This window comes from Schistocerca nitens, chromosome 9 (assembly GCF_023898315.1).
Source record: "Schistocerca nitens isolate TAMUIC-IGC-003100 chromosome 9, iqSchNite1.1, whole genome shotgun sequence".
In the NCBI taxonomy this organism is placed as follows: Eukaryota; Metazoa; Arthropoda; class Insecta; order Orthoptera; family Acrididae; genus Schistocerca; species Schistocerca nitens.
In genome coordinates, this window is record NC_064622.1 from 35,736,289 (window position 1) to 35,762,316 (window position 26,028).

The 26,028-nt window shown below is 41.4% G+C and overlaps 1 protein-coding gene and 1 non-coding gene across 2 annotated transcripts in view; both read right to left on the reverse strand.

Annotated features, from left to right (window-relative positions):
• LOC126203546 (laminin subunit alpha-5-like) overlaps nt 1-26,028 on the reverse strand; it is a 233,683-nt gene that overhangs the window by 61,202 nt on the left and 146,453 nt on the right. Inside the window, exon 5 of the mRNA XM_049937869.1 lies at nt 13,354-13,479. Within this exon, the coding sequence (XP_049793826.1) occupies nt 13,354-13,479 (126 nt within the window). The remainder of the gene's footprint in view (nt 1-13,353; nt 13,480-26,028) is intronic.
• Nucleotides 10,274-10,556, reverse strand: LOC126204737 (small nucleolar RNA snR82). The gene has a single exon (XR_007540537.1). It is a non-coding gene; the product is annotated as a small nucleolar RNA snR82 (small nucleolar RNA).

Consider the following 26,028-nt stretch of genomic DNA (forward strand, 5'->3'; position numbering starts at 1 on the left):
ATTTGTGACGTGTTACACAGTCTAATGATATGTTATGGCATATTCTTTCTCACGTTTCTTTCCTTTCATGTTGTACTCATTCTAAGTAGATTTGATTTTTTACGGAAAGTATTTTTTCTGTCCATCCTGGATGTGAAGATGAATGCTAGCACAATCGAAAACGGTAATATCATTTTATGAACTTGTGACCTAGACAAGTAAAACCTATACATCTATCAAGGTCACACGAACAGGGTGTTGGGAGGCGGTGATACTCATCGAAACAAGAAAAATAAATTCAGTAAACTTGGGCCCGGAAATGCATCCTTTCTGCGCTAAATACTTCCTTACAGGAGATATTCAACGTTGTATCCATTAAAGACAATACACCCCTTTGCCTTCCGGCATAAGGAATAAGTCACCCTTTGAAGCATACCCGCTTGTTGTACCTGCTGGCACACCCTGAAAACCCAACCCTGTAGTGTCTGCACATGGTTGACTGGCGTGCGTAGCACAATTCTACATCTGCGGAAGCCTACGCTTACAAATTTGTATTCGTTGCTGCGCTGGGAACAGCCTCCAGCAAGGTACTCATTACATTAATAAAAAAAAAAAAAGCCCAGATAATGCGCCCCAGTTAACTTTTCTGGTAGCACGATGACCCTGTCAATTTATCATCAAGTACGCTAGACCACGTGTTGATTGAGAATCGGTGTTGATGCCCTCTTTTCTGAATTTCTTGGGGATTAACATCTGCCCATATATGCTGATTATGGAAATTCACAGCACCATCTCATGAACCCTGTCTCATCGGCAAAATACACACATCAAAAAAGTTTTGATCACCCCGGTTCTCAGAACTCCTGAAGATAGACGTAGCCTGTGGATAATATATCACAGACACAGTCCATTTGACTGTTCAGAGATGTCACTAAATCCGCCCAAAGATGTAAACAACCATGCATCAGCAGCGCCTATTAGACGGAGGGGGTCACCCGCGCATAAATGTAAACAACCATGCATGAGCAGCGCCTCTTAGACTGATACATTTTAAGAAAAAAGTATTTGAAGGTACAGTCGTCTCCACATGTAAAACATAAAATTGTTTTTCTTTGCCGTTAGTGTAGCCTTATTTGGAAGAGAGTCTTAGATATTTGTGAGCAAAATATATGAAGTTTGTTCACATAAAATATACTACAGTCTTCATGTATTAAGCCCCTATATTCCAAGTAAACCACTCTGATCAATGATGGTAGTATTGTGTGCCATGTGGGAGGGAGCATCTGTTACTGCAAATATACACTCCTGGAAATTGAAATAAGAACACCGTGAATTCATTGTCCCAGGAAGGGGAAACTTTATTGACACATTCCTGGGGTCAGATACATCACATGATCACACTGACAGAACCACAGGCACATAGACACAGGCAACAGAGCATGCACAATGTCGGCCCTAGTACAGTGTATATCCACCTTTCGCAGCAATGCAGGCTGCTATTCTCCCATGGAGACGATCGTAGAGATGCTGGATGTAGTCCTGTGGAACGGCTTGCCATACCATTTCCACCTGGCGCCTCAGTTGGACCAGCGTTCGTGCTGGACGTGCAGACCGCGTGAGACGACGCTTCATCCAGTCCCAAACATGCTCAATGGGGGACAGATCCGGAGATCTTGCTGGCCAGGGTAGTTGACTTACACCTTCTAGAGCACGTTGGGTGGCACGGGATACATGCGGACGTGCATTGTCCTGTTGGAACAGCAAGTTCCCTTGCCGGTCTAGGAATGGTTCAAAATGGCTCTGAGCACTATGGGACTCAACTGCTGAGGTCATTAGTCCCCTAGAACTTAGAACTAGTTAAACCTAACTAACCTAAGGACATCACAAACATCCGTGCCCGAGGCAGGATTCGAACCTGCGACCGTAGCGGTCTTGCGGTTCCAGACTGCAGCGCCTTTAACCGCACGGCCACTTCGGCCGGCCTAGGAATGGTAGAACGATGGGTTCGATGACGGTTTGGATGTACCGTGCACTATTCAGTGTCCCCTCGACGATCACCAGTGGTGTACGGCCAGTGTAGGAGATCGCTCCCCACACCATGATGCCGGGTGTTGGCCCTGTGTGCCTCGGTCGTATGCAGTCCTGATTGTGGCGCTCACCTGCACGGCGCCAAACACGCATACGACCATCATTGGCACCAAGGCAGAAGCGACTCTCATCGCTGAAGACGACACGTCTCCATTCGTCCCTCCATTCACGCCTGTCGCGACACCACTGGAGGCGGGCTGCACGATGTTGGGGCGTGAGCGGAAGACGGCCCAACGGTGTGCGGGACCGTAGCCCAGCTTCATGGAGACGGTTGCGAATGGTCCTCGCCGATACCCCAGGAGCAACAGTGTCCCTAATTTGCTGGGAAGTGGCGGTGCGGTCCCCTACGGCACTGCGTAGGATCCTACGGTCTTGGCGTGCATCCGTGCGTCGCTGCGGTCCGGTCCCAGGTCGACGGGCACGTGCACCTTCCGCCGACTACTGGCGACAACATCGATGTACTGTGGAGACCTCACGCCCCACGTGTTGAGCAATTCGGCGGTACGTCCACCCGGCCTCCCGCATGCCCACTATACGCCCTCGCTCAAAGTCCGTCAACTGCACATACGGTTCACGTCCACGCTGTCGCGGCATGCTAGCAGTGTTAAAGACTGCGATGGAGCTCCGTATGCCACGGCAAACTGGCTGACACTGACGGCGGCGGTGCACAAATGCTGCGCAGCTAGCGCCATTCGACGGCCAACACCGCGGTTCCTGGTGTGTCCGCTGTGCCGTGCGTGTGATCATTGCTTGTACAGCCCTCTCGCAGTGTCCGGAGCAAGTATGGTGGGTCTGACACACCGGTGTCAATGTGTTCTTTTTTCCAATTCCAGGAGTGTAGTTCAAGATATGGTGCGACCGAAATTCGAATTTTAATCTCCTAATAACTTTAGGAGTTTCCCATAATGGTTCATTTCAGCAACCTCTGGTTTAGAAGGAGTTATTAATGCAGCATATTCTACACCAAAAATAATTTATTGTGCTGTTGTCGTCTAGGTAATGCAGCTATTATTCTGCTATCATTAGCTTCACATTCCGAGCTAGTTCCACTGGAGGTACGAAAAACGAATTTTTGTTAAGTGAGGTCCCTTTAGAAGTTTTCAGGAATGTTTCACTTCACTGACTACCACTTTATGGAAGAAGATGATACTAAAGAAGCTTTACAACAGAAAAACCGTAACTGTAGACATTGTCTGGAAAATATGGGTTGTCATTTCTCAGTATGTTTGATTCGATGCTTGGAGCTAAAGCAATGAAAAATTGTACTGCGAGCAATTTGAGTGGATAGTATTGTCTTATTTTGTTCGATTTTCTGTTTTCCACGTCGTTATTGTGAGCAGTATGTGTCTTAATATATGTGTCTTGACTGCATGGACGCCGCAATCAGATGGTAGCATAATGCTCTAGTTGTCGTTACTTCGCATTTTAATGTTTTGCGAGAGAAAGGATTCAAAATTACATGATATTCATACCAGTAATCTATTTTTTTAAGTGAATATTTTTGAAGTAAATCTTTTGCGCTGTTACGAAACTACATTCCAAGAAAAAGGTGCCGAATTTTAATAATGGTGTTGTGTGTGATTTGGAGCAGGTTGAATTATTCCAAATAATGTTCAAGGGAGGATTGGTATAAAAAACGAATTTTCGTCATGTGACATTTTTAGATGTTTCAGAAATGATTCATTTCATCAACCATCATTTTACATTTAAGAGGAGATGGTGATAACGCATAATCTACTACAGTAGAAAAAGATGACTGTCTCGCTAATATAGATTTTTGTTCAGCTTTCATTAATTTTAAATTTAGTCCTAGTTGAGGTTACTGACCTTTGGGGGGGGGGGGGGACAACAACATTTGTTTTTATCAACATGGTTACTGAAGTGACAACAGAGGAAGATTAGCTACAAACACTAACATTTTTACTATTACCTGTCAGGCATTGCCATCACAGACCTACAACACAAACAAGAAGTAGATCGCCCATCTATACGGCAGAAGAAACAATTGGAAATCATTTCATTCCTAATGAAATTTACCCAAAGATTAACTGTGATTCCCAAGCGGCAGACAAAAATAAATTGGACACAGAGAGATCTTGGTTAAATTATGATATTAGGCAACAAAGTGCAAAAAGAACTAACATAGCTGTACAGTTCGCAAATGGAGTTAGCGTCTTATCTCTACAAATATACGTTCATATGACATATGGTAGATAAAGCAGAACAGATAGCTAAGAAAATCTCAACAGAACAGAATAAAATCACATAAGGAAAATTAAATGTGCTTATGAGAGAACAATTGCAGGAGACCTCAACAAGCTGACCACCTACAACATGAACTGAACTAGCTCTGGACAACACTCCAAGACAATAGAAACAGCAGCAGGAACACAGAACATGGTATGAGGCATAGCGAAGACAAAACAGAAAAAGGCGCAGAGGAAACTCCTCTTGTTGCTTGCCTACCTTACATGAGTGGTGTCAGCGACCACTTAGGCCAAGTTCTTCACTGTGAAGAAATCAAACACACATTCAAGAAAGGCCGCTTCTCCACGATCTGTTGAGGCCAGAGAAGGATCCCACGGACGCCCATCGCACTGCATGTGTCTGCAATCGTCGATGTGAATGTGATTAAGTCTACGTTGGTGAAGCTGGATGACTCTTAATCCCTCACACGTCAGAGCACGAACTTGCACATTGCCTGTATATCACCTGTCCAATGGCTGTTGTTGTTGCTTTTTTTTTAGTCTGTGTGGTTCGACTTATTGCATATTATCAGTCCTATAGCCATTTCTTTTCTGAAGATTTTGCAGCTATATCTTTTTTTGATTTTGGGGAAATGCTGAGTACTGTTATACTGTTTCCATTTCCATACTGAACTGAATGTTGTGGGGTGTGTTACATATTTCCATGTATAATATGTATGTTTTAGTGGAATGTCTACGAGGTATGTAACAACATCTACATCTAAATCTACATACATATTCTGCAATCCACCATACGGTGCGTGGCGGAGGCTACCTCGTACCACAACTAGCATCTTCTCTCCCTGTTCCACTCGCAAACAGAACGACGGAAAAATGACTGCCTATATGCTTCTGTAAGAGCCCTAATCTCTCTTACCTTTGAGCTCTTTCAGCGAAATATAAGTTGGCGGCAGAAAAACAGTAGTGCAGTTGGCCTCAAATGCTGGCTCCCTAAATTTCCTCAGTAGCGATTCACGAAAAAACGCCTCCTTTCCTCTAGAGACTCCCACCCGAGTTCCTGAAGCATTTCCGTAACACTCGCGTGATGATCAAACCTACCAGTAACAAATCTAGCAGCCCGCCTCTGAATTGCTTCTATGTCCTCCCTCAATCCGACCTGATAGGGATCCCAAACGCTCGAGCAGTACTCAAGAATAGGACGTATTAGTGTTTTATAAGCAGTCTCCTTTACATCTTCCCAAAATTCTACCAGTGAACCGAAGACGACTATCCGCCTTCCCCACAACTGCCATTACATGCTTGTCCGTCTTCATATCACTCTGCAATGTTACGCCCAAATATTTAATCGACGTGACTGTGTCAAGCGGAATTCTTTTTCCTATTCATCTGCATTAATTTACATTTATCTATAGTTAGAGTTAGCTGCCAACCTTTACACCAATCACAAATCCTGTCCTAGTCATCTTGTATCCTCCTATAGTCACTCAACGACGACACCTTCCCGTCCAGCACAGCATCATCAGCAAACAGCCGCACATTGCTATACACCCTATCCAAAAGATCATTTATGTAGATAGAAACCAACAGCGGACCTACCACACTTCCCTGGGGCACTCCAGATGATACCCTCACCTCCGATGAACACGCACCATCGAGAACAACGTACTGGGTTCTATTACTTAAGAAGTTTTCGAGCCACTCACATATATGGGAAACAATCCCATATGCTCGTACCTTAGTTAGGGGTCTGTAGTGGGGCACCGAGTCAAAAGCTTTCCGGAAGTCTAGGAATATGGCATCCGTCTGATACCCTTCATCCATGGTTCGAAAGCCGTGCTGATGCATGGACAGCAACTTCTTTGTCTCTAGGAAATTCATTATATTCGAACTGAGAATATGTTCGACAATCCTGCAACAAACCGATGTTAAGGATATTGGTCTGTCATTTTGAGGATCCGTCCTTCTACCCTTCTTATATACAGGCGTCACCTGCGCTTTTTTCCAGTCGCTCGGGACTTTACGTTGGGCAAGGGATTCGCGATAAATGCAAGCTAAGTAAGGAGCCAATGCAGTAGAGTACTCTCTGTAAAACCGAATTGGAATCCCATCAGTACCTGGCGATTTATTTATTTTCAACCCATTCAGCTGCTTCACAACCACAGGGGTGTCTATCACTATGTCCCCCATACGGGAATCTGTACGAGACTCAAACGGTGGTATGCTTGTACGATCCTCCTGCCTGAAAGATTTCTCAAATGCTAAATTTAAAATTTCAGCTTTCGTTTTACTGTCTTCCGTTGCCAGGCCACACTGGTGAGTGACTGAATGGAAGCCTTCGACCCGCTTACCGATTTTACGTAAGACCAGAATTTCCTTGGGTTTTCAGCAAGATCTTTTGCTAAGGTATGACGGTGGTAGTGGTTGTATGCTTCACGCATTGCTCTTTTAACAGCAGCACGAATCTCTACTAATTTTTGCCTGTCCTCATTCTCCCGATCTTCCTTGTACAGCGAGTGCAACTGTCTTTGCTTTCTGAGCATTCTCCTAATTGCGCTGTTAAACCACGGTGGGTCTTTTCCGTCCGTAACCCACTTTTTCGGCACATACTTCTGCATTGCGTGATTTACAATGTGTTTAAAATTTGCCCGTAATTCTTCCACGTCCATCATACCGGAAGTAAATGAAGTCGATTCATTTACTAAGTGGGATGCTAACAACTGCTTATCTGCTGTTTCTAATAAGAATACTCTCCCAACCTTCTTGACCCACATCTATGCATCTGTTCTAGTATAAGTCTCGTTTCTTTTGTTTCCATTATTTCTGCATAAATTACAATTTAAGTGTGGTTCATTGGTATTGCGCATGACATTTGACTTCCCATTGGCATGTCTTCCTTTAAAAACAGAGTAAATTTGCTAAACAGAATGTAGTTTTGCTCAGTGGTTGTTTTTATGATTTTTAGCATTTCTTCTGTAGTGGTATTTGGGATTTATGAGTTTCTTGTTGTTCTTTTATGGTACTGATTGCGCCACTGAGTGGGAAGAAAGAGTACACGTCTTTCACCTGAAAAGAAATTAGTTTTGCCGTTGGTGGAATGTGTGTCTTTATTTTTGGATCAATTATGAATAGTTTTATATGCTTCCATTATTCTCTAGCTGTTGGTATTGAGCTAAGTGTTAGTGTGCAAACTTTGCAGTGTGGTACGAGACCATGCATGAAACTGATATTCTCTTTACTTCTTTTAGGCTGAATTCTGAGCGTGGGTGCTGTATGTTTTTACTAAGTTTAGTTTTGTGTTTCCGTGAGTAAGTTTTTGATGTGTATGATGAGTTTTTCTAGTTTCATTTGGAATCTGTTGGTTGGATCTAAGTTACACTCTTCAACATCATTCTTTAGAATGAGCTTTTGTTTATTCACAAATTCCTGTTTATCCTTGAGTATTGCATTGTTGCTTTTGATACTTTTGTAGCTATTGCTCCCCTTTGCTCTGTTTTTTCTTTATTGACGTAAATTTTACAGATAATTTGCTATCTTTCTGATTCTTTCTGTGAATCCTCATGTTTTTGATGAAGCCAGTTACTTGTTTTACCATCAATTTTCTGATTAGTCCTGGATTTATATCATTGCTATACTTTTTATTTCTTCTTGTGCTTCAATATGTTCTGATTCTGCTTGTAATGTATGAAGTTGTCAGTGGTATATTTAAAGCCTTCCTCTACCTGTTCTGTTTCCACTTCACACAAATGTGTGTTAGTGAGAGTTATTAATCTTACTAAAATGTTTATGCCAGTGGTCTTGCGTGTGAGGTCTGTTCTCATGAGCTCATTTAAGTTCTTTGTGTGTGTGTTCTTTTGTGTTTGTTTACATATTTTTTAGAAATCTGCTGTTCTTTAGCTAAGATGTACCTTTGTGTTGTAACTTTGATAAGATCCTGTCTGCATGTGCAAAAAACAGACACCTTCCAAACAGGCCCAACGGTACCGACCGGCCGCCACGTTATTCTTAGACCTTAGACGTCACCAGGTGCGGATGTGGAGGGACATGCGGCCAGTACCTCACTCTACCGTCCATTGTCAGTTTTCGTGACCGGTGTCGCTACTTCTCAATCAAGCAGCTCCTCAATTGCCCTCAAACGGGCTGACTGCGCCCCACTAGCCAACAGCAGTCGGCAGACGTGGATGGTGAACCACCAAGTGTTAGCCCAGCTCGACAATGCTCAACTTTGGTGAGCTGATGGGAACCGGTGTTACGACTGTGGAAAGCCTGTTGGCTTCTGCATGTGCAGATTGTACAGTTTTTGTTTAGTTCAGATTCTTTGTGCATATGATTATCTGACCTATGTCACTGTACTCCTAACTTAGTCTTGTGTGCTACTTGAGAATCACTATTTACCTTTACACAAATGTAATTTCGAAGCGAATGATACTGAATACATGTTTTGTTGATTTTAAAATTGTTTCATGCGCTGTAGTGTTCGATGAGGGTCCTCATGTATGTGTTATTCATCTGTGACGTAAGTTCTTAACAGGCAGTATTAAAATTGTAAATATGTGTCACCATTTTTACTCAATTGTTATTTGAGCCTAGGTTACTATACAGATCAGAACAAAAGTCATCTATTCCAAAGGACCATAACCCCACTTGGCCTTAAACCAAAACTAACGAAAGTTTAAAATGTGTTACATCAGCAAAACAGTCACAATTCCCGTGTACAACGTAGTGCATTATGACCTCCTCCACTAAAACTGTTGTTGATGAAGTGGATCATTACCGAAGAGCATCTAAAAACGTGTGGTGATGAAAGTTCGTTTTTGTACCAACCGTTTCTTGGACATGATTTGGAATAATACATGCTGCCTCGCATCACAGGAAACACGTTTATCAAAATTCTGCGCGTTTTCGTCGGAATGTCATTACTTAACAGCGCAAGACTGAGGTATGTAGTAAACAAATAAACTGTTTTACATTTTGGTAACAAATACCTATGGTTCAATTTCAATAAACAAGAAAGAGATTAAGACTAGCAAGATAGGTGTAGCTTCAAATCTTTTTTCTCGGAAAACGTGAAAGTACAGTATTATAGTGTCATCTGTTTGTGTCATCCATACAGTCAACACATATACTACCCACAATAGCTACATCTAAAACAGAAAATCGACATGATAAGACATTAATGTCCTCTAAAAATGCTTATCACACAAGTTTTCACATGTTTAGCCTCCAAAATCGAAACACAAAGTAGTGTAATAACATCCGGTAGTTTCCAGAAAACAATGGAAAGTGCAGCTTTTCTGTTGTGGAGGATCTTGAATTCTTGAATTATTATACACTCTCTATAATAGTGAACTATTACTGAAAACGTCTAATATCATTAGATTTTTTAAGTTTGGTTCTTAGTATACACCATTCCTTGAACATTATTTGCAATGAAGATATTGCCCTTCACAAGGCAGGCAATGTTCTGAGTTGTCGGAGTGGAGGTGAAGGAGGAGGAGCCTGGCTTAGTACAGCGGGCTAGGCTTAATAGTTGGGAGGGACCTTATGGATTCATGTGCTTACCTCTATATGAAAATTTCCCGACGCTAAATGGTCAAGTTATATCCAGAATGCTTGATGTTCTCATCCCTTCGCCCAGAATGTCTTTTGTTCAAAAACTGCCAGCAAATTATTGTTGCCTAATATAATTCGAGTATCCATGGCTTTCGATGGCATTTTGTATTGTCTTTCACTAGCATTTACATTCCTCCTCCTGTTCCATCGTCTTGATAAATTCTATATATGTTTTAGACTCCTACTAAGTATTATTCATTCGGATGGAACCATTTTTCCGTCACTGCTGCTGCAGTGTCTCTCCAAACCTCACCATGTTTCATTCTTGGAACGTAAACTTGGCCAGTAGTTGGAAACGTGTGAAACAAGTCTCATCCAGCCAGATGACTTCCTTACATTACTCCATAGTCCAGGTTTTAAGGCTTCGGCCTCTTGTACTCCAGTTATGGGCATTTGTGTCACTGTTGGTTAAAAATAGTCCTGGTTGCAATTTTAGTATTTTATTTTTTAACGACGCGTTTCGCCTTATTTAGGCATCTTCAGGTTATCTTTTCTAGATGGATGCGAGAGGGACCAAGATCTGCATAAGGCGTTCCCGTTCACAGGAGCGAGATACAGAGTAAGATGGGAGCCCCCATCTTACTCTGTAACTCGCTCCTGTGAACGGGAACGCCTTATGCAGATCTTGGTCCCTCTCGCATCCATCTAGAAAAGATAACCTGAAGATGCCTAAATAAGGCGAAACGCGTCGTTAAAAAATAAAAAACTAAAATTGCAACCATGACTATTTTTAACCAATACTGTTAAGCACTGGTTTGCTGTATGCCACATACGGGTTGGAAGAATTTCTATTTGTTTCGCTGACGAGTAGTTTTGAAATTCCAGGTCGCTCTGCAGTTCCCTGTTTCATTCTTGTTGCTTTGGTGCTAACCGGGTTCGTGAATGCGACATTAACTTCAACAGTGACTCTTGCAGCTGGTGTCCTCTTAACGTTTCGTCACAGTCCTCTTCTATGACAGTCTGTGACGACGTCAGGATGTTTCAGTCACTTGCTCTGACCCAGAACTATTTTGTTTTTTAGTGCCCTATTAAAAAAATATTTTGCACTACCTGAATATCTCCGAACAGAGGGGTGGAGAGGGTGCAGAGAATGGAAGGATAAGTCTTATAAAACTAAAAATTGTTTTACTGTGCAGTAGAAACAAAATAATAACCCAATTAAAAGTATCTTTTAAAGAGTTCATGATAGTTTTCGCTTCCCACACAGACACAGAAAGTATTTGTGAATAAAAGTCAATTTTCTGGTGTTTCGGTTTCCTTAAGTTGTTATCTGCGGTATGTAGCTGGGTGCGAAAGTCCCATCATCATAGTTTCCAAGATAGACTTGACGGTTTTCGTCATAATCTGGTGAAGCAGACACGCCTACGTGTTGCGAGAATGTGCTTTATTGATGGTCCATGGTGAAAGACCTCTAGGCCTGTCTTTTTTGAAGATTTCCTGGCGGACAGAATATTCCGTCACGTTTAGCGCTTGCGAAAACGCTAGATGTACCATAGGAAGAGCAAGAAGAAAGAGGTATAAAATCTACGACCTTTCTACCATGTGTGGGAAATATTTCGTCAGAAATACTCAATCTTACTGCCACTGGCCAGGACGGAAGCTCTTCTGGGATCTGTCCAAGTTGATTTGGTTTTACGAAAGGCAGGTGTATTTGAAATGTAAGATTTGTGATGAAAAGTACATAGCACAAACAATAGGCTCTCTACAAGGAAGGTGCTTCGAGTACCAGTTACACCTCTGCCTTTTACAGCCTAATTAATATGCAGTGATTGAATATTGTATTTACATTGGACATGCTATGAATTATGTAAATTGAAGGTGGAAGGGAATGAAAGAATAGGCAAGGGACTTTATGCCGAATCATAGGCGACGAGTGAAAGTGTATGTTGGATTGGCACTCGAACCTCAGCGATCACTGGCTTACTAGGCAGTCGCATTAACGAGTGCGACATCTAGACACAGCGTTAATGACAAGTGCACGGATCATCTTAGCTCGCTCCCTGACTCACTCAAATTCCCTCCTAGCGCTATCTATCCAAAGTGGAAGAACAGACACCATGCATTCACATAACTGTCACCTCAATGGGCACTAAACCCACACCCTTCAATGCGGATGCCCGATTACTTTTGACCCTCTGTGGGATTCTAAAATTTGCGACCTTGGTAAATCTTCATAGGGATTGCAGATAGGTGGTCCTAACCGTTAATGTGGGTCAGCCAGGGAGTGTGACCAGATAGTCAGTGTGGTTGGAAACAACACTGTGTCTGGATGGCGCATTGGTTAACGTAACTACCTAGTAAATAGGAGATCCCCGGTTGGGGTCCCAGCCTGACACACATTTTCACTCGTCGCCACCGATTCTGCATAAAGTCCCAATCCAGCTCATATAATCAATTCCTTCCATTTCTATTTCTTTCTTCCCTCCCCCCTTCCCCCCCCCCACCTGAATTTACGTAATATGTATCTCAGCTGCAGATTCTGCATGGTGTCTGTCCTCTCAGACATATCCGAAAGAACGGACACCACCCATTCGTGTAACATTCTATGAATTATGAAGCCGAGGTACTGGTCGTAGCCTCGTACTATCGGGATTCGGTCGTAAAGAAAACTGTGGAAACATAATTTGCAGATAACCCGATAAACCAAGATGTTTCCAACTCGACAGATCTTGGAAACCGTTCATTTCATGAAACTTCTTGGCAGATTAAAACTGTGTGCCCGACCGAGACTCGAACTCGGGACCTTTGCCTTTCGCGGGCAAGTGCTCTACCACTTGCCCGCGAAAGGCAAAGGTCCCGAGTTCGTGTCTCGGTCGGGCACACAGTTTTAATCGGCCAGGAAGTTTCATATCAGCGCACACTCCGGTGCAGAGTGAAAATCTCATTCTGGCATTCATTTCATGTCTGCGATCTCAGATGGTTTGTTGTTCTGAGCCTTCGCTGCCTTTCATTTCAACTAATGCCATCCATTTTAACAATCAACCACATAATTATTAAGTACTGTGGGTATACTGCTTCTTCGCTTGCTTTCTTTTATCCTCAGATGTACGAAGTTTTATCCATGACAGATGTTCCTGCGGCCAACAGTTTCATCTGTGATGCACGTGCGTCAACTTCACAGTACTGCGTCATGTTGTTTAATACTGCCAGCGACTCACTTAGACCCTGCCTGTAAGGTTATGAAGCGAAATATCGGAACAGAAAATAATGGTATCTCCAATGCAAGCCCAAAATATGACGGAGGATCTCTAAGTTGTTTGGGTTTGATCGCACTTATACCGTTAAAAATGTGAAGCTAGAAAATATTGGAAGTAAACATCTTACCTGTATGTTTACTTTCAACGGTCACATACATTTGTTGATTGACGATCATCAATACAAAGAATTGATAAATGTAACCACATTGGACCATATTGATGTGAAAATCAGTAGTATCTAACAGCCGCCTTCGAATGACGTTGCATCTTACCTTGATTAGGCGCTGCGCGGATGTCGCAGTCCTTGGTGGTACAATCGGTTAGGATGCCTGTACTGCTGCACTTGCATGTGCTGCAGTATACCTTGACTAAATCTCCAGGCATACAACCCTGTACTCCTGTAAAGTGAAGCGAAAGGTATCATTATAATCAACTGCAACGGGAACAATGTTTTGTAGCAGGCGAACCTTTTACTTTACTGTGCAGTTCAACACTCTACATTGTATCCTGCTACAGACATTGCTGCGTTTAATGAATTACTTGCTATTCCGTAATTGAATGTAATTTACAATAATCATAATTCACGATATAACAGTGACCTAAAATATCTATGCCACAAATTTCGCTAAAATATTCTGTACAAATGTTATTGAGAAATAAAAATAACTGTTATAAAATGGTTATCGGGCGAGACGTCGGACGTCGTGAAATTTCCACAATATTCCGTCGGCGCAACTGACCAACATCTTCAGGTGCTGCAGACACACTAATGAGACTTCTTTGTGGTAGTTTGCGGTACAGCGTCACTGGTATATAGCTCTCTTACGGTGTTCGTGTGTGGTTAAATTTTTCTATCTTACAATGAAATCATTGGAGTTCACGTTGAAGGTGAGGCAGTCCAACTTGAAGTGCCATACCACCCTTCAACTACGGAAGTTCAAGGCTTCTCGCAAGAGATGACGCAACTACATAGATAGTGATAGTGGTGATCGTACCAGGGGTTTTCATAATCAGTGGCTGTATCAAAACTGACACATTACTGTAGGCTGTACTAGGGCTGTCGTTAGCCACGGTCCAAATCCGAGTCCTCGAGGATGCTATGAAGAACAGCATGGCGGTACCAGTGCACCTTGTATAGAAACGCCTTGCCCCTCTCGAAAGGACGTCTTTAGAGTTATCATGTTTGTCTCCTTATGCAATGTAACAACCCTCGTGAATGGATGGGCAGGCAGCTTTTTTTTTTTTTTCTTTATTGCATTTCATCCCTTTATACAAGGTAGGCCAGCAGCGGCCAACATATGCCGCTCTTCGGCCAATAGAAAAAGAGCCATCGAACATGGAGACATAGAAACAGATACACATGAATGTTAAAAACAGATGATACACAGAAGAAATGTGATGGAGGTGTTCGCCAGAAGGCACTGGTTGCGTAGGAGAGGTCAACAGTGTACACAAACGAAGACAAACAGTTGTACATGTGGACGAAGGAGCACACCGAAGAGAACACTCACGCACACAAATGGAGAAAACACTGTTGCACTATACACTGGTGACGATCTTCGGCACGGAAAACACTGAACACACTAATGAGATTTGGGAGGGGGGGGGGGGGGGCTGCCACTGGGTGTAGGAGACAGGCAGAGGGGGAGGATGGGGGAAGGAGTGGGGGGGAAAAGCTAGTGGGAGAAGAGAAGGGTGAGGGGAGGGGAAAGCAGGCAGGTTCCACCGAAGCACTTTATTCTGCAGGTGCTGGATATTCCTCTTCCGGCAGGCACAATTAATGACCATCACCGAGGCTGCTTCTTTTCCACACTGACGCTGTGATCGAAGCCTCCTGTTTATGACAGTCTGAAAAGAAACCACGCAGGCGTGAGCATGTCTGATTCAGTGAGCAATAGTGCAGATATGCTGGTATGTAGCGAGAGAGGCAGACAGTTATGCCATCTGTTGGACGATGAACGTAAGCACAGAGGCTGTCAATCACACTGTGCTCTGCCAACTGCCGCCTCAGGGTCCTCTGTCGGAAGCCGCTCTGCCAAAATGCGTGTCAACGCTTATACAAGACAACAAGTGTTTGGTGCAGTTGTTAGATCAGTTACTGCTGCTACAACGGCACGTCATCAAGATGTAAGTGAGTTTGAACGTGGTGTCATAGTCGGGGCACGAGCGATGGACACAGCATCTCGCGGGTAGCGATAAATTGGGGATTTTCCCGTATGACCATTTCACGAGTGTACTGTGAATATCAGGAATCCGGGAAAACATCAAATCTCCTACAACGCTGCGGCCGAAAACAGATCCTGCAAGAACTTGATCAATGACGACTGAAGAGAATCTTTGAACGTGACAGAACTGCAACCGTTTCGCAAGTTGCTGCAGATTTCAATGCCGGTCCATGAACAAGTGTCAGCGTGCGAACCATTCAACGAAACATCATCGATATGGGCTTTCGGAGCCGAAGGCCCACTCGTGTACCCTTGATGACTGCACGACACAAAGCTTTACGCCTCGCCTGGGCCCGTCAACACGAACATTGAACTCTCGACGACCGAAAACATTTTGCCTGGTCGGACGATTCTCGTTTCAGATTCTATCGAGTGGAATGACGTGTACTGGTATGGAGACAACCTCATAGATCCGTGGAAACTGCTTGTCATTAGAGGACTGTTCAAATTGGTGGTGGCTCTAATTGTATGGGATGCATGCAGTTGGAGTGATAAGGGACCCATGGTACGTCTAGATACGACTCTGACTGGTGTCGCGTACGTAAGCATCCTGTCTGATCACTTGCATCAATTCATGTCCATTGTGTATTCCAACGGACTTGGGTAGTTCCAGCAGGACAATACAACATCGCACACGTCCAGAATTGCTACAGAGTGGCTTCAGTAACACTCCTCTGAGTTGAAACACTTCCGCTGGCCACCAAACTCCCCAGACGTAAACAGTATTGAGTATATCAGGGATGCCTTGCAACGTCCTGTTCAGAATAGATCTCCACCCCCTCGTACTCTTTATGGAATGCCCTGAAGGATTCATGGTGACATTTCCCTCCAGGGTTACTTCAGTCAGTAATTGAGTCCATGCGACGTCGTGTTGCGCCATTTCTGCCTGCTCGCAGGAACCCTACACGATATTTCCAGGTGCACCAGTATCTTTGGCTCTTCAGTGTACGACCCACAGTTCTCCAGTGTGGTCGCTGCGAGAGCCAGAGCTGATCCGATGCCGTGCTGAGATGGTATCCTGTGTTCCTGCTAAGCAAATTGGTAGCGCTGCGAATGTCCACTTTAATAACGCTGTCCCAGTACTGAGACGACGACGAGAGAATTTTGGTGTTTTCGTATTCCTTACAATGTCCTGTATTGAGGCAGTTTTCGACCACTGCAGATTTCTCTGACTGGCCCAGACGTGTGTGTCGTCGTCGTTTGACGCATCTGTCCTCAACGGTGATACAAGTTTGTCCAATGTATGACATTCTGCAGCTACAGGGAATCTTACAGATACCACGCGTTCTTAAGCCAAGATCATCTTTCACTGAGCCTAAAAGATCTCTCACTTTTATTGATGGATGAAAGACGCATTTAACTTTATGTTTCTCTAATAATCGTGCTATTTTTGAATAAATACCGCCGACGGCCATTCATCTTTGCTCTTCATTTTCTTCCAGCTCCTCATTTTGTCTAGCAGGTGCCGGGCGTAAGGCACGGCGAATCTCCCGTTCAGAATATGCATTATCTAACAATACAGTACTAAAGTGGCGTAGCTCATCAGATGAGCTGCCTGAATACGACTTCGGCAGGCGGCTCCCGGTGGAGGACGCTGGGGCAGCCACGTACTAGTGGGAAGAGGTTTCATCACATTCGACGGGAACTGGACTACATACCCAGAGATCCACCTGGCCCATCATCTGCAGATTTCGACACGACTTTCAGAAGATTCTGAGACGTGGGTTCATAGCGCCACTTGTGCCTTCTCGGACGGGAAGCGACAACAGAACACAGCACTTTAGACTGGAAAATTTCATCGCTTCAGAGAGCGTTTTACGCAGGACGTTAGATGACAAACATCTGCACTACGTGCAGCATCACTACCAAGTCTCTGGCTGTCTCGGCGGTTTTGGTCTTGGAGAAGGGGAGAACACCGTCCCTCCTGGATATTACACACATCAAAAAAAGTTTTGCATCACCTCGGTTCTCAGAACTCCTGAAGATAGACGTTGACTGTGGGTATCGTATCACAGACACAATCCCTTTGACTTCAGAGATGTCACTAAACCTGCCAAAAGATGTAACATGCATGAGCAGCGCGTATTAACAGTCGGGGTCCGACAGTCGGTCAGCTCCACTCATTCCACCAGGAATGGGTAGGAGAAAGGGGCAGCATTACTACATATGGTGTAAATTCATCCGGGATGTATAAAAGCTGTATTAGGTCGAAACCGCGATAGAGAGTGATTCTGAAAAAGGACTGTTTATGACAGTGAAACTAAGACAATATGTGCAAAGCATAAGAAAGTGGAAAAGAAGGCTTATGCACCGAAAACTGCAGATTGAAAATATCATACACACAGCGGAGGATGCAGCGCAGCATTGGATAAGGAGGTGACAGATTCTGCAGGTAGTCTTCACCAGAGAAGAGCAGTGCTGTCGACATATGCAGCAAACATGGGCCCAGAAACTGGTAAAGCAGCAGGTGGAATTCATACACACCGAGACGACAGGCCGCAACTTCAGCAGACAACACGAGATAATTTTGTCCTGTTTCGTATTGCCTGGTTTTACTTATATAAAACTTGCCATGATGGAAGCGAGTGGAAGTTCTGTAATTGTTAGAGAAAGAGACATACTTCAGTTTAATGTGAGTACCACTCAAACAAGCAGTCCAGAACTAAGACTAGCAAGGAAATTAAAAAATAATGATGTTCAGTCATTAACGTATAACCACCATCTCCCACTGTGGGGGTGGAAATGGGGACAAATTGTTTCAATGAATTATACTATGAGAGAAATTTTTTAACTGCGACAGAAATTTTTCATTTTTGACAGTAATCATTTGATTAATTTCAGTGATACTAATTTGATATTAGTAACTGCAATGTAAATAACTAGAAACAATAGAATGAGGTGTCAAATTTGGTTCTATCTCAGTAAATCAAATGGAAAAGTGAGTTTACTGGATAAAATTAAACCAACAAGCTGGCAAGAAATGTCTGTAGATTTAATGTTTAAAGTGAATAAAAGTTTTTGTGAAGTAAAGCAGGATACTTATAAGAAAATGAAACAACAAATTGACAGCCTCAATAAGAAAAGTGATCAGCAATTTAGTGAGTTTAAACAATTCAGGTAGCATCAGCAGTTTGGCTGGAAACTTCAAAAAGTTTAAATTTGAAAGAAATGAAAAAATAGAATGCCAGGCTTTTGACTTAAAGAAGATGCGGGTGAAAGATCTGCACTTGCTTGATACTAGGGTGAGGAAAGAATTTCTCGAGTTGATGAAAAGTATAAGCAATCCTCAGAAAGTGTGAAAATTGAATCAACAGAGTTTATTAACAGTGTGGATAATGGAAGTACACATAGGAATGATCATTTAAAGGAGAATGTACATAAAGTCGAACAGAAAGTTGCTGCTGTTGAATTCATTTGTGAAAGTGAAGTAAGATTACTGATGAAAGTAAATAGCGTGAAAAATCTGTAAATGATGTGACTGATCATGTGCAAGTAGTAGAATTTAATGTGTATCAGTTAGTAAACCGAGAAAAGACAGTAAAAAGTGGACTGCTAGAGCAAGAAAATAGAGTAGTTAATATAGAAAAGAATACGAGAATATGCCCTAGCAGTGTTAATTGAATTTGATGACTGAATCATTTGAATCAGCGTACAGTATAAAACAGGCAATTTATATATTTTGGTCCATTTAAAAATCTGCATCCAAAAAATAATTTTGGAAAGATTTTAAAAATGTTGTTGTTGTTGTAGTTGTTGTTGTTGTTGTTGTTGTTGTTGTTGTTTTGGTCTTGAGTCCAGAGATTATGGACTGATCGATAAAAATCGTTTTCATTAGTTCAAAAGTGTTTGGAGAACCTAGAACGTGGAGTATGACTGCTACTGAGTAGTTTGAAAATTATGCTAGAAACATTTAAGGGTGGCTTTCTGAAGTAACGTTAGGCTAGGCGAAATAAGATGGAACATCAAAATAATATTTGGGCTGGAGAAAGTTCAACCCCAGGAAGGAGGCCACAGAAAGATTTGTGTTAAAGCAGATTATTGTTTGTCTTATTTAACAAATAAATTGGAGGCATTACAGATTACTGTTGGTTTAAATCAGAAGTTACCTATTAACTGATGTAATAGAATAATTGCTGCCTGGCTGTAAAGGGATGCTAGTGATGCAGCAAGAGAAGCATTTTTAGCTAGATGGCGAGGGATCTTGCTTTGAAGCATGCTGTGGCAAAAGACGGCCTAGCCAGTCTCCAATATTTAATTTCCTGCATGCATTTTCATAATATCACCTGAACGCCACGATCGTAATGTATATAATTTAGGTGAGTGATTTCATGTGTTAGTTACCAGACAATGGTCTTGTCATTCCTGCGGAATTTGGCGCTCAGTCTCTGGCAAATGTGCAGTTTTACAGAATTTATGTCATTATTTACTCATCTCCCGTGTCTCAGTGATGTCATTGTTACATCGTTGTAATACACTGTTTCCACAGTGAGATGAACACCTCCATCCCCCTTAGTACTATTAACATGAGCAAGAACCACACCCATGACTCATATGTTAGGGTCACCTCTGTCTCCTTCATTTCACTTGTGCACAGGTCATTAACTACATCTGAGTCATGTTTGTGGGGGGGGGGGGGACGAGCTGGGGTGTTCTTCATATTGAGCAGGTTCAGAGGCACCCATACAGGTGAGCCCTAGCCCAGTCGCATCTTGCGCTTAATTATGCAAGTAAATTTTGTAGGGCATCACAGCTTCATATGGATATTTTTCATATATTTATGAACAGCCAATTACGGATGGATTATGTGATAAATGATTGACCAGAGTGTGTTGGAATAAATCTGGAGTATGCAAAAATATATTTATCTTTAGATTACATTAAAGTCTCTTTACTATCCGGCACAAAAAGGGCTCAATGGACACTTACAAAATGATGTGAATCCTATCATGACTGAAGTAATTGTGCGATATGAAGTTTAGTTATGAAGGTGGTGATCAGTTAATTGAGAGAAAGAAGTTATCACCTGGGTCTAGTACGTAAGTATCTCTCACTTAACGTCTTGTAGTAGTAGTTAACAACCACAGCCACACGAACATTCACAGCTGCAAATTTCATAACGGCTGTAGAAGGTGCAGTGTCTTTTCCTTCAGACATGCATGCATGTCTGTAGGAAGATCATAATTCGCAATGAACAGTCATGCAATATAGTATATATTCACCGACACCAGATGAGCGACTTTCAAGTAAAATGTCTCTCATTTATGGGAAAATACATAATGTACGTACGAGTACAGGTTGTAGACACTTCGTGGACGACATATGGAAGTCTGGTTCTGGGTGTGAGTTGTGCTCGGATAGCCAAATGATATGGTGGCCGTTTGTGATAAGAGCAGAATCTGCGTTCGAGTCCTGTTCTGGCACAAGTTGTTGTTCATATTCGCACATTCGAGTACATTTCGTGTACTTTGGAAAAGGTGTGGAGTTTTCGCTGAAAGCAGAATCATCACCAGATGGAATATACATACCACCCAATAGAATGGACCAATGCTGATTACGGTGAACCACAGAAAAAGAATTTTTAAACAATATTTAGGTTTGTAGGAGGTGAGAACATGGCAGAGATGTAACATAATAAATAACAGCAACATCACATATCACTAAAATTAATCATAGTTGACGTTAAGAAAAGGGAAGAAAACAAGATTTACAAGTGTGTCAGAAAGGATAGACATAGTTGACAATCCACAGAAATAAGAAACACTACGAAATTCATTCGCTAACCGCGAATTGCTTGACGTTAGTTGTATTAGTTATAGATCGACTACCCAGTAGTTACATACGGCGGTTTGTGTCACACCAGGACTTGAAGCCATATTTCCCATTTAATGTGAGCAGTTGCCTACTGCTTCTGCTATACGTGCATTCTCCCAGAACTAAGCCAAACTTCCAAATGTCACACTGCCTACATCATCATAGTGTAATCCACTGAATCCATCACTTAAGTTGCGCAACATTGCGTGGATTCCCCTAAAAGAGAGAATGAGACAAAGAATATCTGCAATGTTGTTATTGTCGTATGCCCACCTAGGCAGCTTGTAATGCTTACCTGCACGTCTGAAATAACATACACTGTTGACAGTCTTCAGATGTACTAAATACTTCGAAATTTATTGGATGACTGCATATTCTTTGGCATCAGCTGTATTATGTTGCAAGGGATCTACAGTCCCTTGTTGGAAGATAAGTATATCTCATTCACACAGGTCCAGGGTAGGCCATGAATCGATTGTGAAGCACCGAATGTACCCAGCGAGTGTTGTTATTGTTAGATGCAGCTGAGTCGGTGAGCAGAGAGGTTGCTGTAATGGCGCAGCAGGTGGCATATCATTCTGGTGGTGGCACATCATTCCGGTCAAGTGTGTACCCAGTTGCCATTGTCTGACCTTCAGCAAACGTAAGAATTATACCAGATGGTGGAAAAGCGTTTTTGGCAAAAAGTGAAATGTAATGCAGTGGGGACAGCGTGTACAGATTATTAAACAGCGTGTGGCCATATTTCATTGTATCTGATCTCTGTTGAAATTTTCGCGACCTTAATTACTGCAAAACATCTATTCCTTGAATATTGCATTACTTAGCAGGGAAAATCAGACTCAGACGATTTCCATAGCGCTTACACCGGTTATCTCTTATCCATTGGTAACAGACATTTAATAAATAGTTAAGATCCCTTATTATTCGTTAAATAAAAATAGAAAATTTACGTGTGGAAGTTTCATCTCGGCGACCATGACAGGACCTGCTCCTAGGATCGACCAATAACGAATGTTAAACTGTGGAGACAGTGAACCAAAGTAAGTTTGAAAGTCAAAAATCGCGAGAAAGAATAATATCACTTGGGCTGTAAAGGACAATAATGTCTTTAAACTGTAAACAAACGCGTTTTCGCTATACCAGAGAGGAGAAACAGTAACAAGAAAAAGTGTTTAAATGTTTGAAAATTGTACTCCATGTGAGAAACCACGAAATTCAAATGCTAAAGAAACACACATGTGGACATTACCACGTCTAAATAGGCCAAATATTCGTCACGTACTTACCATAGAAGTGTTTTCCAGTGATTTTATGCCAAAAATTGCTTTTTGAACGATTAAAATCGATTGATTTTACAAGGGCATATGAACAATGATGTGTACGTATGTCAGGACCGCAGTATAATTGTTGAGTGACCTCACACAGGAACGCAGACAAGCCGAGCCAAAGAACAGGCAGTAGCAGAGTGATCTACATCACGCCAGACCTGACACTCAGAAAGGAATTCGACGTTGCAGACAAGCCACTCCATGATGTGCTACAACAGCGACTCCACGTGACAGGATTGGGAACACCAGCGACCAACCTCGACACCTAGTGGCGAAACTCCAAAGTATACAGCAGCAATGTTACCTGTCAGCTGACCAGCGAACTACAAGGAACTACATGTCCATTGAGAGGACAAGTAGTGAACTACGATCACCATGGTGAATGACGACTTCAGCAACTGACGGGTCACTGAATCACAGTACCAATGTACCCAGCCAGAACTCAATGTGACCAGCTCATTTTAAACAGAGGAGGAACGCTCTTGTCGCATCTCAGAACATCATCATTTGTGTTAGCTCAATGGGTAAATAAAGACGATTTGCTGGTTCTGTAGTAACTAATGCTACAAAATATTGAGCATATATAGTTTCAAATACTATTTTGCATTAATGCAGAGAATGATAAACCATGCTTTTGCACTGAATTATTATATGCTTGAGTGTATGTATTTACATAATGAAGCATTTACTGTAGCAAACACCAGCAATTCAAATGCACTATTTACTGTGAATTTTAATATTATTATTATTTATTTTACGGCCTTCATTGGACCACTGTAGTCAACAATACAAAGTTCTAAACAAGTTGTTACACATGGATACAATTTGGTTCGACAATAATTTAATATGATATTTAGGTAATAAAATTATTAGAGGCTATTCTTATATGACAGGTGTTTTGTTCTTCTGTCTGCCCAATATTTCTTCATTCTTTCAGATATTTTCTTTCTTTCTTCATCTGAGACCACTCTTCCTGTACTACTTTTATTGATTTTCATTTGTAGTCTGGTTTGCGGGTCTTGCAGTATTCTGGTTTTCTCTGTCTTCTTTTTTAGGTCATCTACTGTAATTTGAAGTTCTTTTATATCTTCCTTAATTTCTGTGATCCATTTAATGTCGCTCTTGCTATTCCACAATTTTTGTATTATTTTTTTACTAATTCTGTTTTCTGGAGTTCTCATCAGATGTCCAAAGAATGAGATGTGTTTCTTCCTGATCGTGCTCATGACTGGTTCTATTTTCTTATATACTGTTTCATTTGATGCTATTCTCCAATGTCCATTTATTTTATACTGTTTATTTATACATGTCCTAATTATTCTTCTTTCTATTTTTAGTATTCTGTCAATTTCTGCTGTATTAGTTGTTTTGAAGATAGTTTCAGTTGCATATGTTATTTCTGGTTGTGTAACTGTTTTATAGTGTTTTAATTTTGCATCTATAGATAGGCTTCTTTTGTTGTATGTAGTTTTGGTAATGTAATTTGAATAGTTCAGTTTTTTTATTCTATTTTGCCATGATGGCTTCTCATTTAGATTGTATGTTATTTTTTCGCCTAAATATTTAAATTTATCAACAATTTTGATTTCCTGCTCTCCTATTGTAGTTTTGTTTGTCTTATCCTATTTGGATTGTCCTTGTACCATTCGCTCATTATGCATTCCAGTGCACAGTTGAACAGTAAAGGGGATAGGCAGTCACCTTGTCTTAAGCCTGTTTTTATGAGGAATGGTTCCGAAATTTCTCCTCTAAACTTCACTTTTGATTTGGTGTTGGTTAGAGTGAGTTGTATTATTTTAATTAGTTTTGGATGGAGTCCTAGATTTCTTAAAATTTTTAATACTGAAGGTCTGTGGAGACAGTCATATGCCTTCTTAAAATCTACAAATGTTATTGCCAGAGGTTTGTTCCGTTTCTTGTAGTATGCCATAATCAATTTTAAACTAATTATCTGCTCTACACAGCTTCTTCATAGTCTGAAACCTTCCTGATATTCCCCTAACTCCTGTTCTAATTGCTCCTTGGTTCTTTCATATAGGATCTTGGATAGAATTTTATATGTGCAATCTAGGAGAGAGATTCCTCTGTAGTTGTCTGGGTTGCTCTTATCTCCCTTTTTGTGTAGTGGGTGGATGATAGCTGTGGTCCAATGTTTGGGAAATTGTTCTGTTACCCAAATTTTTGTTAGAGCCATGTGGAAGGAGGTCTTGACTGTGTCACTTGCATATTTCCACATTTCAACAAAAACCTGATCTTCTCCACATGCCTTATAATTTTTTTGTTCTTTAAGAATTTCTTCAACTTCTTGGAAAGTTGGAGGGTCTAGTTTGTTAGGTTTGGTTTTTATTGGGGTATTTATGTTGATTTGTAAGGGTTCTTTGGGTTCCTCGCAATTCAGGAGTTTGTAAAATGCTTTTGCCATGATTTCTGCATTTTCCTTGTTACTGTGTGTCATTCTTCCATCTTCATCTTTCAGTATTAGTGTCAGGGCCTCATATTGTTGTAGTTGTTTCCCAAAGATTTTGTAGTAGTTCCTGGAGTTGGTTTTATGATAATTACATTCTATAGACTTTATAATATCTTTATGAAATCCTCTCTTGATTCTTCTAATATTTTGAGTGAATTTTTTTCTTTCATTTTTTAGGTTGATGACAATTTCTTCAGTTTTATGTGTTTGAAACTTTAACCATGCTTGGTGTCTATCTTCATGGAATTTGTCACATTCTGATGTACACCTTGCATGTTTCTTTCGTGGGTTCAAGGGAGCTAGATTCTCTGCTTCTTTTTTAAGATTAGGCACTAGTTGTTCTAGATCATCTGTTAATTTCATGGTTTGTGGTATTTGTTGGTACTTATTATTTTTAATTAGCGGATGTGGGTCAAACCTCCTTTTTATTTTATTAGTTTTTCCGGTCCTCTTCTTTAACGGTGTGAATTTGATTTTAATTTTAACCATATAATGGTCTGAGCCTGTGTCTACTCCTCTCAGTACTTTAACATTTTGGATCTCCTTATGAAAATTTTTGTCCATACAGACATGGTCTAGCTGCCACTCGCCCTTCCTCCAGTCTGGATGTTCCCATGTTTTAAGTTTACTTGGCTTCCTCTTAAAGTATGTTGATTTAGATATAAGGTTGTGTTCTCTGCAGGGTTCTACAAGTCTTTGACCGTTTTTCTTTGTAAATTTATGTGGACTCCATTTCCCAATTATATCTTTATATTTCCTTTCTTTTCCCAACTGAGCATTGAAATCACCCAATAAGATTTTTACATTCTTTTTATTTACTCTGTTCACAGTTTGTTCTAGAAGGTCCCAAAATTTATCTACCTCTTCCTTTGTTTTTACTGTGAATTACGTGCTTACATGTTTATTAATTTATGATGTTCACCTTATTTAAAGATGTTATGTGAAATTGTGAATGTTGATGATAGTTTGATTTAGGCAGCCTTGCAAAGATTACTGTCTTCAGTGGTAAGAGCTATTTTGGTTAAATGAAATGGACTAGTGATGGTTACTTAATTAACTGTTAATTAAGAGGAGTATTTGGATTAGCAAGTGACCCTTAATAAAACTTGCCAG